The sequence below is a fragment of the Tamandua tetradactyla genome, chromosome X, assembly GCF_023851605.1.
Source record: "Tamandua tetradactyla isolate mTamTet1 chromosome X, mTamTet1.pri, whole genome shotgun sequence".
Lineage (NCBI taxonomy): Eukaryota > Metazoa > Chordata > Mammalia > Pilosa > Myrmecophagidae > Tamandua > Tamandua tetradactyla.
The window spans coordinates 30,531,335-30,546,579 of NC_135353.1; the positions used below are offsets into that span (position 1 = coordinate 30,531,335).

A 15,245-nucleotide genomic window follows, 5' to 3' on the forward strand; every position below is an offset into this window, starting at 1 on the left:
TCGAGCCCTGGGACCACTTGGCCATGTTAACTAAAAATATTCTTTCACAATGAATAGATTACCTTTTCAGTTAGGAGTTGTTTTGAAAGTCCAAAACTGTGCCTTATCTTTCAATCAGGTCATCCCTAGACTAAAACTGCATGATGCAGTTATCAAAAAATGCACACAAGAGTAATCAAATTAAAGTGCTTCTAGTTATTCAGATCTACTCTCCCAAACAAGAACCCAGGTTTGTGGGCTGCAGTCCCTAAGCAGAAAACAACGTTGTTTTTTCAAGTATGAAGAAATGTATACGTTTTAAGCTATTGGAAAGTTAAAAATCAGCAATAGAAATAATACAGTATTTAGCTCCCATAAGTATCCTAAGAAAAAAGTGTTTGGACTACTAGTACTACTCATAACTCTTCTCTGAGCCAAAACATAAATCAAGTGGTGCTAAACTCATTAGGCAAACTTATTGTAAGTAAATCTTAGATGCTACTCAATCTTGAAATAATCCAAACAAGTGTCTTAATCATTCTCTGAGGGAGATCTTTAGGGCCGGAATGTACTGGAAAAGTAACAAAGATATTAAATCCAATATTCGAAAGTGAGATTCTACTTTAGCCTCCCTCCCCCCACCACCAGATAACAGTTCAAATTAGCCAAATATAATCCAGTGATATGTTGGCATTTTTCCTTGTTAATGGAAAGTATTCACTTTGGCTACAGAGGAACAAAAAGCCACCCAAAATGACTCCAAGTGTCTAGAAATAATTTATTGGCCCAGTATAGATGCTGCCAAAATTGTATATCTTAAACAGAAAAGCAGCTGAAATCACCACCCCTGTGATGTCAACTCTACCCCCCATGTTCTTTTTTTTTATTTCAAGACCCCCCTGATCTTTTACAAGCTTTCCCCCAACCAAAAAGACTGTTTACAGGCATTTTCTTGCCACAACAAATTAATTATGCAAATGTACCTTTTTATCAGAGAAGTCATAAGCAACAAAAAAGAAATGAATTACTATTACCTCCCCAATTTCTTTTAGAAATTTCCCATTCTAAAAAAATAGAGAGAGATAATTCTCAATCTTTAAAGCAGAAAACTACTTTTTCCGTTCCTTGGAAATACTCTCTTTTTCTTCCAGAGTCCAACACCTTTTCCCTCACCGACATTTTCTATTTCCCCATGAGGCAGCAGGAATCCTCTGGTCTTATGAAATTCTACCTTCCCTAAGTCGGGTTTATACTGTAGCCTCCAAAAAACGATGCCTGAACCTCAGCAGAGAGAATATCCATAGCAACAGGTGGGTCTAGTCTTTTCACTTCTTATTACCAGAAATCACAGTCCAAACAGCACAACCATGGAGGTATCACCTATGCTAAAACCCTGAAACCGATTCCTTATTTAACTAGTCAAGTCTCACATTTTCATTTCATGTGCCCTTTGGGGAGCCTGTCACAGTAAAAAAAGATCTTTCGATGATAAGTCACCAGTTTTCACGAAGAGATAGTATCTTATTTTTTTAAAGGCAGCTTTCCTGGTACAAGATTTTCATTGTCACTGGAACAGAATCCAAAGGCAGGTCCTCTACATTCCCTATTACTTTAGAATCTATAGTGTGAAGCACCTATAAGAATTTTAGCTTCAAAATAAGAGCTTAGAAAATGATCACCAGTTTCTGTTATTTGCATACTGCCTCTGATTTTACTAACATGCATACCAATTTGTATTTATTCGATGCAGTGATTCTCCATTTACAGGAGAAATTAAGTGAAGAATTAGAAATCTTGATAAACATAATCCTATGTAATATCTGATTCTAATTCATGAAAATAATAATAAAATTATTGTTGAAATAAAAATGGGATAAAGACAGGATGGTCACTAAGTTCAAGAAGCAGAAAATTTATAGAAAATATATAGAATATATATACAGATTAAAGTGTTTTCAAATACAAAATATACTTCATGCATAATATGTTGTGTGTGCAAATATATATATATATATATATATCTCACTATCTGTGAATTTTTCCCCACAAAAAATTAAACTACTATCCTAGAATAATAAAAAATGAGTCATGACAGTGAATAAATATCTTGAAAAAGATACATCTACCATATAAGAAGTATGAAATACAAGATAAAAACATAAGAATTTTTACATCCAAACAGATTTTATTCCCAGAAAGAGGAAATGTCACCAAGGGGCTCCACAGATTTATTCTTACGTTGATTGAACATAGCTTAAAATGTTTTTGGAGGTACATTTCTGAAACTGTCTGTAGGACATGATTTTGAACATATCCAATAGTGGCAAATCTTTGTTTCTGAAGGAGGATTTGTTTTTTGTGGTTTGGTCATTTTAGAAATTCAAAAGTGATTTAAGTCCAAGGCTGGTGAGTGAGGTGGGGAATCAAGTTCACTCACATTGTTTGGTGTCGGCAAACTCATGATATAGTTCTCTTAGTTTCAGTTCTGATCCTTTGTTTGAACTAAACTCTGAGCTTTCCTACAGAGTACCTGTTGGCAAATGGTAATATATTAATCTGACATGTATAGCGAATACTTTAGGGAGCACAGGCTGAAGTCAAAAAGGTCATTTCGGAAATGATTTGATATTTCCTTTAGTGTTTCAGAAGAAACTTCCCCTATCCTCCAGGAATTTGTATATGTAAACACAAGTTGGCTTTGGAATGTCACCATTATGAATGGTTACTTTTTACACAATAGCAGCCCAGAGATACAAGTCCAGGTTTTAATTTTTGTGGGGGTGGGGCGGGAAGGGAAAGGACAATAAACGAAGGTAAAGGAGGAATTGTGGACAATAGGAAATGAAGCTGTATCAAAACTAGAAAAGTTCTTAAAAATCTCTAACTTTGGGGGGAAATTGACACTTAACTGGCCTCTAGGTACTAGGATTTTATTTCCTGTTAGCCAAGCTGCATTTTCCAAGAGTATAAATACAAACAGATTTCACGTTCTTAATAAAGTGCTTGCATTTGAAGATAAGGGCATTTACTGAGCTGTTGACTATAGTAAAATATCTAATCCTACAGGCCACAAAATTCCACAGAAACTTTCTATTTGTGAGAACGTGTCATCTAAGGGGTTTAGACAGACAGAAAAATGTTCAAATACATCTAACAAAACAAAAATAGTAAATCTATTACATAAAAACTAAAGTATTTACAGCATACGTGGGTCACAAATACATTTATAATAATGAGACTGGAGGGCAGGCCACAGTGGCTCGGCAGGATGGAATGCTTGCCTGCGATGCCAGAGGACCCGGGTTTGATTCCCGGTGCCTGCCCATGTAAAAAAATAAATAAATAAAATAATGAGACTGGAAATTTGCTGTCTGGGACACAAACCACCTAGATCAAGGAAAACATAGATCATGGGTGACAGTGAGATTTGGAAGCTATACAACTTAACAGGAAGTTGATTTCAGCTTATAATCAGGGATCCTTGATAATCAGAAATCATGCTACTTTCATCCCGCGCAATTTTACCTACTACCCACCTCCATGCATGACTCATTTGAGCTCCACCTTCACTCCTGAACCACCACCATCCTATTTCCCATCATGGCTTTCCAGGTAGGTGTTACTAATTACTTCTGTTTGCAGGTATGGCCAGTACTTCAAATACATCATATCTAAAAATGAACCCATCTTCTCCCAAACTCAGCCTATCTTTGATTCTTCTCTCTCCTGTTATGCTTCACCATGTCCCATATCCCAATTAGACACTAAGTTCTGTTAAAATCTTCCTTGAGTGACACTCGGAGTATGGTCCCCAGAATATCACGTAAGCAGCTACTGAATCAAAAACTGTGAGGTTGGGGCCTGGCAATTTTTAACAAGCCCTCTAGGTGATTCTGATACAAGCTAAAGTTTGAACGTTATTGCCCTAGATCAAATCCTGATCAACTAAAGTCTGGACTATTCCAATATCCCTCTATATCTATAGCCTCCCACTATCTCCAACCCAGCTGGCCAGGTTGGAAGACTAATATAATCTTCCAAAAAAAAAAAAAATCATTGCCTCTATAATCTCACTCTCTTGTGAATGACTCCTTATAGTAGACTGAGTGAATAATTGCTGAGTCTGGCATTCAAGGCCTTTAAAAATCTGGCCCTAGTAAAGTTCATTTCAATTCTCATCCACCTCACACTTCTATTATAGAAGTAACTTTGTTTGTGACCCTTTCTGCCTTTTATGCTGCCAGTCTCCCACCAGAAATGCTCTCTTATTCCCCCTAATCCAGACCCCATCTTTCCTTTAAGGGTTTGTTGAAGGTCACCTCTGCTGTTAAACTCCCCTGCCCAGAAGCAAGGTAGTTCGGTGGCAAAAGCATGAGTTTTGGAATTGGGTCTGGATTCTAATCTTAGCTTCAATTTTGTCTATTTGAATTTAAACATATCACAATCTTCCTAAGATTCATCTTCCTCATCTATACAATGATGCCCTGCAAGGCTGTTGTGAGGTTTGAATGAAAGGGCATATGCATACAGTGCCTTGTGTAAAGGGTACTTTATTTCCTTTACTTAATCTAGTCTTCCTTCGCATGCCTCTATCAACACGTACTCTATGTCAGTTTCTCTCACATTTGGGGTTCATATTTATTGATCTGCATTGTTGGATTTCTCACTGTGCAGATGCCTAGTCTCTCCAGTCAGAGTAGACCCCTCTTGAGGTCAGGAACTCTCTTATGCTTTTTGCTTCTCACGAAGCACTACAACCAACACAAAAATAGGCCTTCCAATCTTTGCTAGTAATAACTGCCTAGCTTAAACCAGACCCAGTTGTTTCTTGAAAACATCAAATCTGGTTTACCAGTATCCAACTGGGAAAGTGCAATATATTACCATTTACTGACAGGTATAGGAAGGCTCAGAGCTAAGTTCAAACAAAGGGTTTGGACTCAAGCTAGAGAAGCAAGAAGGACCCTAATGAATGAGTTTGCTAAATGTTATTTCCAGGCGGTCAGTAGCACTTAAAAGGCATTCATTTGAAATATGCTTCTTTCTCTGAGGCTGCCAGACACACTGATTGTAGTCTCCTCAACCACAAGAGGTCAAAGTTCTATTTTCTATCACCATACTTAGGAGAATGTGTGCATGCTTTGCTGATTGGTTTCTTTCGTGTTCCTGCTCAAAGTTTAAGGCAGGCAGCAGGAAATTGAGACCAGGGAGTCTAGAAACTTTCCCAGTTCCGGTGGGCAACAATAAGGAATGATGAGGCAGAGGCTCTGGGAAGAAATTGCGACCTCATGGTTTCTGTTGGCTCAGCTCTCCTAAATTTTCTTGCATTAATAACAATGCATGCACCACCTGATTATCTTTTTTGCCCATCCCTTCCCCCCACCACCGCTATGTTATTTATACTGTACTCTATCAAGCAGTTAAGCTCTAGCTTAATATAACATACTGTAAAGTGATATGTCCCAAAGCCAACATTTTAATGGAAAGCTGGGGTGGGGAGTGGATAAAAAGGAACTAACAGAGCAACTCAAAAATGTGTTTTCAACGAAAAATCTGGATGCTTCTAGATGTCCTTGAAGTATTTCCTCCACCTGCCAAAAATTCAGTCCTAGGATTGCGTTACCAGGCGCTATTGGAACCTGGTAGAATAATTCACTAGTATGCTTAGAAATTTCCTAACATATCAAGTGAGGTATGGATTTCAAATCCAATAAAACTTCATTAAGTTGATACTGGGAAGCTGTTTCTATAATTCAAAGCAACTGTTATGCTTCAGCTAGGCACCCTATTGTTCTGTAATAAACATACTGAAAACTCCGATGTTAGTTGATTTGAATTCAACTTTTTCCAGTCCTTTGCAATTCAAATTAATATGGCTTTAGAGATTTCTTTTCCCCACTCTTTTCTTTATAAACAAGGGAAGGGGAGAGGGAAACAAAAAAATAACACTGTTAGTTTACACATATACTCAGTCAAAGAAAGACTGAAAAGACTTTCTGTAAACATTTTTTAAGGGAAAAAGACAAAAACACAATGCCTTGGATTTCCTCAGCAGCACATTTTTTTTTTAAGTTACTTGACCAAAAAAGGGGGAAAGTGGACATTTAGAAAAGATAATTAAAATACTTTAAGTCTTTTATGTAAACCGCCTACTTTTTTTTTTTTACAATACTCCCCAGGAGGTATGAACCACACTTTTGTCCTTACTTTGTTAGAGTACCCAAAGCCATGCCATACAATGGCTAATCTGACATTCTAAGACACAAATCATTCTAATCCGTGATCTTATGATAAAGGAAATAAAAGAAAGGCCAACAGGCTGCTGTCAGAGAAATGCTGGAACAAGGCCAGAAAAGGCTGAATGGGGAGTTCTGAGCAGCATCCGGTAGATTTATCCCCAATAAGGCATATGCTGGTGAGAGGTGGTGGCGGGGAGGCAGGAAGAGAAGAGACGGAAGAATCTGTCCAACACTTAGGTTTCCTTTTTTCTCTGAATGTGCACCTCAGGTGTTCTGAGTCATGTGAGGTTTTGGGGGAAGTACAGCAGAGTGGATAATGGGTCGAGCTGGTCAGCATTGTGCTGCCAGTTTTATTTTTAAATCCAATTCTAAGGCATTTTCCTATTTTTGTAGGATTGCTGAATGGAAACAGTTAATAACTTTGATAAATGATTTATATACCAACATTAACTGAAAGATGGGGCCCTGCCATCTCAAAGCTTAGTCTAAAATGACAGATGACTAAATAATAAATGGACATAAGATGGAGTCAAAATTTTAGTTGTGCACATTTTATTGATTTTTGTTCTATTTAAAGCAAATTGCTTCATGGCATTTCTATAGAGATATTATTCTATACATACCTGTGCTGGAAAATCTTTGTCTTAATTATGAGATATGCAAAAGAAGTCTGTTGCATACACCTAATAAAAGTGCTAATTTTTGTTCTCCTAACTCTGTTTTCTGGCAGCAGAGAAAACGAGTAAAACCAACTCTTCTAGAAAAAAGACACAACTCATTGAAAAGTTACTGTCAAGGTCTCTAAAATTCTATGATTAAGTTCCCATTTCTTTAAGGCATTATTCCTTGTAAAATGTGAACATTTCATGGGAGAGGTCACACACTGAGTAATTAGTTAATAACATCTTAATATGAATTAAATGATCAGATTCTTTCTCATGTGAAGTCGGGGCAGGGAAGTAAAGCTGCTTGTTTGACTTGTTTGTTTTGGGTCGGGTGGCACAAGGGAAGGGACAAATGATACGTCCTAATCAACAGTGAGAGAACCCTAGAGAGCCTGTGAAGCCAGGACTAGAAGGAAGCAGGAAAGAAGAAATGAAAGCAGAAGAGACAGGAAGTTATTTCTCCCAAAGACACAAATTCATCTAATATCAGTCCTGGTTACTAAGAAAGCAATGTGGTTCATTTTTTTCTCAAAGGCCTTGGAAGGTAAGGGAATGAGAGCTACGGTGTACAGACAGCTGGCTAATTACATGTATATTTTGCTAGATATATTATATATAATGCATTAAAATTGTTTCAGGAAATAAAGAATGTCTTCATTGCACATACATAAATTAGCCTTCAGGAGCCGTAAGAATTCAAGCATTATCCAACATATTTAAAGAAACAGACTCCTTTTCTACATGAAGAATTTAGAATAGTCACTGCCCAAGTATCCCTGATGACTGAGAGAACGATCAAATGAGAGGGAGGAGTTGTAACAGAGAAGACCAGATTTAACAAATGATTGTGACTATTGAATCATTATATTGATATTTCTTGTTAGTCTCTAATGTATTCGAACAGCTAAAAGGAAATACCTGAAATTGTGGATTTGCAACTCATAATCATACTTTGAAATTTGCTCTATAACTACTTGTTAAACTGTACTTTGAAATTTATCACTTTTCGGAATGTATGTTATATTTCACAATAAGAATGTAAAAACAAGTTAACAATCATATTGAGAAATCACATACCATGTAATCACCCAAACTGTACAAAAGTTTTGGAGGCTCTGCCTTTGCAGGACTAGCAAAAAAAAAGTAACAATCAGAAGTGAAAAAATTTAGAAAAGTCTATAGTATAGACAATCCACACTTTTATATTCAACTCAGATTTAATAGTATAAAGAAGAGAAAAGTAAAAGATACGGTCCCTTTCTTCAAGAAATTTGCAAGCTAGTTTGGGAGAGAAAAATAACATACATAATATAATCATGGAAAATTCAAGACAGTATATAAGACAAGGACTGGACTATGTGCCACTAACCAGAGACATAGTAAGTGCTTGGAAATGGGAAAGATTTCTACAGCCTGGAACATTCAGACAAAATTCTTGGAGGAGGTAAGATGGAGACCTTGACAATCACGTAAGATGTGGATCATAAATGATTGCTGAACTGTAACTGGCATGGGCAGAGCAAAAGGCATTTCTTGCTGGGTAACAGTGAAAACTAACGTTAGACTCATAGAAAGGAGCCATATTATAAAAGGTCTGGAAAGCTGAGCAGAGGGCTTTGGCTCTGATTTGGGGTGGGGGTGGGGGATGGATTTCAACAGAAATATAGGTTATCAAGAAGGAGAGAGATGAGGTAACAGCAGTTTTTTCATGTGATTAGCCTAGGATTGTTTTGCAGGATGAACTGCCTATATATATCATGGTACCCTTTATAAAACAAGTCAAAATACACTTCACAAATAATAGTTACTTCATCCTAAAAACATATCACTAGAGGAAAGGCAATGCCGTTTTTATTATTCCCACTTTTGCAGGTGATTTGCTCAGGGTCACTGAATGAATGAAATACAGAATAAAAAACACAATATCACAATGTTGAATGGTTTCTAAGTACAAGCTAAATTATTTTCTCTCATCTTCCATGATTCAAGCACAGGAGGTACATGCTGGATCTTGTGCTCAAGTGCCATTTCTAGATCCTCATTAGACCTATGCAAGGCACATGTCCTAGCCCATGCCCAATTCCTCCTCCCTACAGGCCATCCCTCTAAGCCCATACCTTTCAAATACCTCCAACCCTCCCAGCTAACCACTGGCTTTGATTATTCTGTTCCAGCTGGTCTTCTGCCATTATCACTAGCAAATTCAACATCTCTTCTTCAGCTATCCACCAACAAGGAAAAAGCCTTGGGTTCATCAATAAAAGGCAACACTTTCCACTTCCTCAACTGCAAATTTGATTAATCCTTTCGGAAGGTGTAAGGGAGGTGAGAGCTCCACATACTGGATTCTGGTTCCAAACTGAATTCCTTCTCCAATTTAGGTTTCATGATGAAAGTTAAATAGTTAAAGAATTCTCAGTTAACTCCCTATCTTGATGCATTTTCTCATCCTTCCATGTATCTGCATCTTAAAGCCATTCTTCCTTTTTTTACAAGCTAATCCTCCATTTCTACTTCCTGTCACATGGGGGTCCCCACTTGGACATATCCTCTCTGGTATTATGAATCTCTCTCTCCTTGGTAGCTCCCACCCTCAAGTTTCAAGTAAAGTACCAGGTATATAGTAGGTGTTCAGTAAATGTCTGATGAATGACAGTTCTAGATCTTCAACCACTTGTTGGACATTTCCATATCATCATCTCATTGTTACCACAAATTTCATAAGTCTAAGACAGAAATCATTAACTTCCTTCCAGATCTGGCTCTTCCCACTGCCTTTTCAATTTCTTTAAGATGTACCATAATTCTTCCAGTTCCCCATATTAAGTGTCACAATGGCTTTGACTGTCACTTCTGTAACTAGCTAATCAATGTCTAGTAATTTCTTTTCTTCACAGTACTAGGCATATGGAAGGCAATAACTCAATGCAAGGTCACTGCATCTATACAGCTACAAATGTCCCATTGAAATACCACAGGAGATCAAACTGCCTTAAGTGTCACCAGTTCATCTATTCCCACAATCTTGAGATTCCTCTTCCTATGTATAATTTCATTCATTGAGTCTTTCTTGCTCAGACATGTTTAATAGCTAGTCCAAAGACAAAAATTTTCCTTAGCATTCAAGGACCACCACGACCCAGTTTTCCAATCTTATCTCCTAATATTTCTCTAGAGGAATCCTTCACTACAGCCCAATTGACCTTATCCTACTCTCAAAGAGTATGTGTGTCCGTGCGCCCATGTGCGTGCACATGCAGCTATGGCCTTTCTGTTTGTATTCCTTTGCTCAGGGTATTTCCCTGCTTGAAAAATCCCTCTCCAATCTGAATCCTACCAATCCCTTGGGGCCAGCTCAAGCGTTACCTTCTGGAAGCCTTCAATATTTCAGATCAGAAACATCTATTATACTCACAGTAAAATCACAGGTCTTCTTTGTGTGTGTGCCTTATTTGACATTTCACGTATTCATTTTATTTCCCCAAGATTTTAAGGTCTTTAAGGGCAGAGTTTATGTAGTATTTTTCTGTACTGTCCCCAGAACCAAGTAACTAAGCTCACCAACACAAGGCAATGTTTTCTACCTCTCAGACAAAAGGCCTCAATAAAGTTTTCATTAGTCCTTCAACTTCATTTCCATTTTATACCTCAAATAATGATCATTTTAAAACTAAACCACCGTGATTACATTTAAGGATTCATGAAGGCTTATTTCAAATTCTTCAGCAGGAAGTTTTGTAAACTCTTCAACAAGAGGCATAGCATAAAGCACAACATACATAATAAAATTTAGCACTCAAAATAACTTCAACATGTAACTTTAACATCTAAAGTTTATGCAAGGTTTAACAAACAATTTAGAATATTTGTCTTCATAAATATTAATTAGGCTTTAAGGGAAAGGTAAACTTACAAATGAGTCATAACTGAAAATTTCAAAGAAAAATACATTTTAAATCATTAAACAGTAAATGTTCCAGTGGAAAAAAACAGGTTTACTGGCGTATTTTTAAAAATGTGGTGTTTTCAGTATTTTTTTAAAAACTTCAACTCCTGGTATGCAAATTCCTTTAGTTATACACCAAGGAAACAAGCACAAATTAAGTACAAAAGAAGTTATACCCTCAACATTTGGTGTAAAATGGCAAAAATGTTCATTACTACAACATTAAGGAACATCACCAATATGAGTTTTATTAACTAATTCATAAAGAAGAGCTTGAACTGGACCAAATCCTGGGTTTTCTTTTGTCCCTCTAAGTTTCTTTTCTATTTTAAACTAGTGGCAACAGAAATTTCTTTGTCTGAAAGTCAGGAATGCTGGAAGTCTTAAGTGATAGAACAGGTAGCCGAGTTTCTCCTTCACAGCTCTCAGAGGGAGAAAAACACTATGGATAAAGTAATTTTGTTTTCATTTCTGGAAAAATCTTTTTTTCTACCAATCTTCATAATTCTTTAAAATAAACTGTTAAAAAGTTATAGGCTGGTGGACCAGCTCACCCTGATTTGTGGAAACACTATACATTCATTTCAAGAACACATGGCTAATGCAAGTTTCTTTACCACTCCAAAGAACTCTAAGTTGTTCCTTACTTTTTCATAAAACTCTCTAGAATTTTACCAACTCGTGATATATTTCTGCATCTCATCTGCAATATTTTTCACAAAACAGTGACAGCAGTCTAAGCTCAAGTCGCATTGCGTGCCGTCAAATTTATCTTTAGATGCTGTACAATTTTAACTATGGCAAACCTTTGTGTTGCACCAAGAGCTTAAGACCCACATTTTAAAAGAAAATGGAAATCAGAAATTAAGAATTTACCATCTTATTAAAACAAAGAAAATAGCAAACAGATATTACTCTCTTTCTTGCTAACAGAAATGATAGCCCTACCCAAGTTAGGTTACACAAAGTAATCACAACTTTTGGAAGGCATAAAGTGAGAGGCAGGATTTGTAATTTGAGGCAGGATTTGTAATTTAAAATATGTGATTCACATTTTAAACCACTTTAATTAAGATTCAAGCATTCAAAAGATAGGCAATTCAGATAACTACACAAAGCAGGGAGCAATAAGCAATAGAGAACAGTGAACAGTTCCTAAATCATATAAATCAAATAAAGTCAAGACAAATCAAATAAAGACCGGAAACCATATAAATCAAATAAAGTCAAAACAAATCAAATAAAGACCAGAAGCCATCTTCTCCTCAGCTCACTGAGTTCCCAGAATCAAAAACTTGATGAACAAGAGGCAAATACTCTGCAGACACACGCACATTGGCATGCACAAACAATAGAGAGAGAAGCCAGGAGACTCGAAGACACAACTTTTACATCTGTAACTTCCTACTCTTCGTATAATGGAGAGGGGAGCAGGGTGGGAAGATTTTCGCATTTTCTCCCAGATTGGACAGCAATAACTATAGTTAGTATTGCAAGCTATCAATTCTTTTGCTACAATCAAAGACCTCAATGAATGGTGTGTAGTGCAGAATGATTGCGGGAAAGTGAGGGGAAGCAGCTTGGGAAGATAAGTTTGAGGAGTTTTGGTAAGCTTGAATGGATTAGTTTTTTAAAAGCCCTAATATTTCCCATTTTCTTTCTTTCTCTCTTTCTTATTAAATACACACAAACTTTCTGAGAAGCAACATAGACTTGTTCTAAATGCAGCTGAGAGGCCTTTGCTTAGCATACACCTGGAATCCTAGGTTGGATATATGTCCAATACAAACGATCCCTTGCTTTGCAAGGACTTTTAACAATTATTTGTGTGTGTGTGTGTGTGTGTGTGTGTGTGTGTGTGTGTGTGATCATGCATAAAATAAACCAACTGTTACAAAAATAAATTCTATGCATCAGTAGACTAATTTGAGGCCCCTAATTCACAACACTTTGACTTCTACTAGAAACAAAGTTTAATAATCTAAAAAAAGTTTTTTCTGAATTTGAAAAAAGTTTGCTTTCATATTTCTAGAAGATAATGGACTGAGGCTTTAACATTTTTAACCTCAGACCTATTCATAAATGAGCTGTTTAGGCTATCTAGCAAAGGAAAAAAGTAAAACATGAATGCTTTTTAAAAAGTTAGTAGATTTGGTTAGCATAAAATACATGGCCTGAAATGTACTGATCTAAAAACATAACCCCATAAAAAGTCTCTTCTTTAATAAAATGAAACTATAATTGGGGTAGGGGTGGGTGGGCAGACCTTGAGTCAGAAGTTGGGTCCCATAGAGTAAGTAGTCCCATGTCCGGGACAAAAAGCTTTCTCTAACCACATGCAACAGTCATGTTATGGAAAAGGCAGAGAGAGGGGGCTCGGGAGTCATCACCTCAGAGACTCTACAGAGGAGCCTGCATTTCTCACGTCCACAGCATGGCCTGGGGCAACTTGTCCCATAAGCAGCACCAAAAGGGGAAAAGAAGTCACCTCGCTCTGCACACACAGGAAGAGCCCAACTCAAAGCGGCCACCACCTCCACCCCGTGTTACGCCCCGCCCAAACTGGTGGGGGGGAGGTGCGTGGGCACGGCTCGCGTTTTAACCCCACCGATTCTGAAACACCTTCATCTCTCCCAGGTTAAGCGACGCCCCCGCCCCCCCCCCCACCGCCCCACACCAACTGTGAAATGCTCAGTAGGTGCAGGTGTCTCTCACTCTGGCCTATTTTTTATCCCCCCACCCCACCCAGTCCCCATCTCGCGGAGCTTTCCAATCCCTCCCCGCCTTTCCAGCACAGAACACCACCTAGCCTGGACGCCAGGAAGCACCCTGAGCCCTACTCCCGAGTTACCTGGCCCGAGCGCCCGGCCTTGCCATTAAGGGAGCCCTGGGGCTGCCTCGCGTCGCGGGTGCCCAGCGCCGAGCGTGCACGGGGGCTCCCAGGCAGTCACGTGGGCGGCGGGGCGGCCTAGGCTTCCTCACCTGCATCCCGGGCACTTGGACAGCCACCGGGGAGTGGGCCATGGAGGCGAACGGGGCTCCCCACTGCTCCTGCGGTGGCGGCTCCTTGGGCTGCGACTGGCTCCTCCTCCGGGGGTAGCTCGGCGGCCCTCCCAGACTTTTCGACCGGGGCCTGGAACGACACCCAGAAGTGGGGTTACAGGGCGGGTGGCGCGCAGCCCGGGGCAAGGAGGGGAGCGGCTCCCTGGGACTCAGTCTACCTTTCGGACGCCCGCCGGCCGCTGCTGCTGTTGCCGCCGCCGCCGCTCCTCCTCCCGTATGCGGGGCGCCGTTTGTGGCGGTGCCCCGGACCTGAGCTCGAGTGATGCCGCTCCTCCGCGCCTCGCCGCTTTAGGAAGAGGAGGTGGAGGCGCCCCAGCAACCCTCCCGCTCGCCGGGCCCGGGAGGCGGTTGGGGGCGGTTCCGCCGTTGGCCCTGCCCCCGCCCGGCAGCCGGGCCGTGTCTGGGGCTCTAGGACTCCAAGGCGTCGAGAGGGTTTGGCTCGGACTGCTGAAGCCTGAGAACGGGGCGACTTTTCCGGCGGAGAGGAGAACCAGGGGGCCGCGAAAGCTGGGACACTGCCTGGCCTGGAAAAAGAACGAAAGAGTTGGGGAGACCTTGGGGGTATAAGGGCGGCCCCCAAACGGCCACGTTGCAGGCAGGCGTGCGAGGCTGGGACACGCGCAGCCTCGGCGAAGTCTGGAGTGGAAACTTGGGGACGGTTAGGAGGCTCTCTTGGCTCCCCGACCTGGCCGAGGGTGGGGCCACTGAGAGCGCCGACTTGTTGGACCCCAGGCTCTTCTTTCCCGCCGTCTGGGCTCCCGAGCCCTGGGCCCCGCGCCACGGGGAGGATCAGAAGCCACTCTCGGGCTTGGCGGATTCCCCGCCCCCATGCGCGCCCCGGGTGACTTAAACCTGAGGCTTCTGCGCCGACTTAGGCGGTCAGTTGGTGGGGGCGACCACACCGGGCCTTCCCTTCACCACAAGTTCTGGAGTGTAAGAAAGAGGGAAATTAGAAAATAGAAATCGGCAGAAAAATTAATGAGGATATTTGAGGCATGGGAAATAAGATAGGATCTTTAGCAATACATGTTGAGTTCGACATACGCCGCGGTGATCTCAGTAGCTCTCTTTGTCCCGCTCCATTTTAAGTTCCACTCCAGGAGGACGATAAGCTCTTTAGAGCTTATTATTATTATTATCATTATTATTATTATTAATAATAGTAGTAGCAATGATAATAGTAACAATTACAGAAATAGCAAGCATTATGAAGGCGCCTTTGAGAACGCAGGAAGGGTTAATTACGTTTTAAAAACCTAATACTCAAATGCCAGTCTAAAATGAGGATGAAATTCCCTACTTTGCAGGGTGTTATGGGACTGTGCCAAAGCCAGTTTGGGGGATTCTGACAGA

The 15,245-nt window shown here is 40.0% G+C and overlaps 1 protein-coding gene across 3 annotated transcripts in view; it reads right to left on the reverse strand.

Annotated features, from left to right (window-relative positions):
• The window catches only part of STK26 (serine/threonine kinase 26), a 61,639-nt gene that overhangs the window by 34,159 nt on the left and 12,235 nt on the right, over window positions 1-15,245 (reverse strand). The window contains exons 2-3 of one of the 3 annotated variants that reach the window (XM_077146181.1): window positions 14,051-14,416; window positions 13,812-13,962 (exon numbers count right to left, since the gene is read on the reverse strand). In XM_077146181.1, the coding sequence (XP_077002296.1) occupies window positions 13,812-13,962; window positions 14,051-14,416 (517 nt within the window). Of the gene's footprint in view, window positions 1-13,219; window positions 13,306-13,811; window positions 13,963-14,050; window positions 14,417-15,245 lie in introns of those variants that run through there. The other 2 variants (XM_077146182.1, XM_077146183.1) reach the window with 2 other exon arrangements.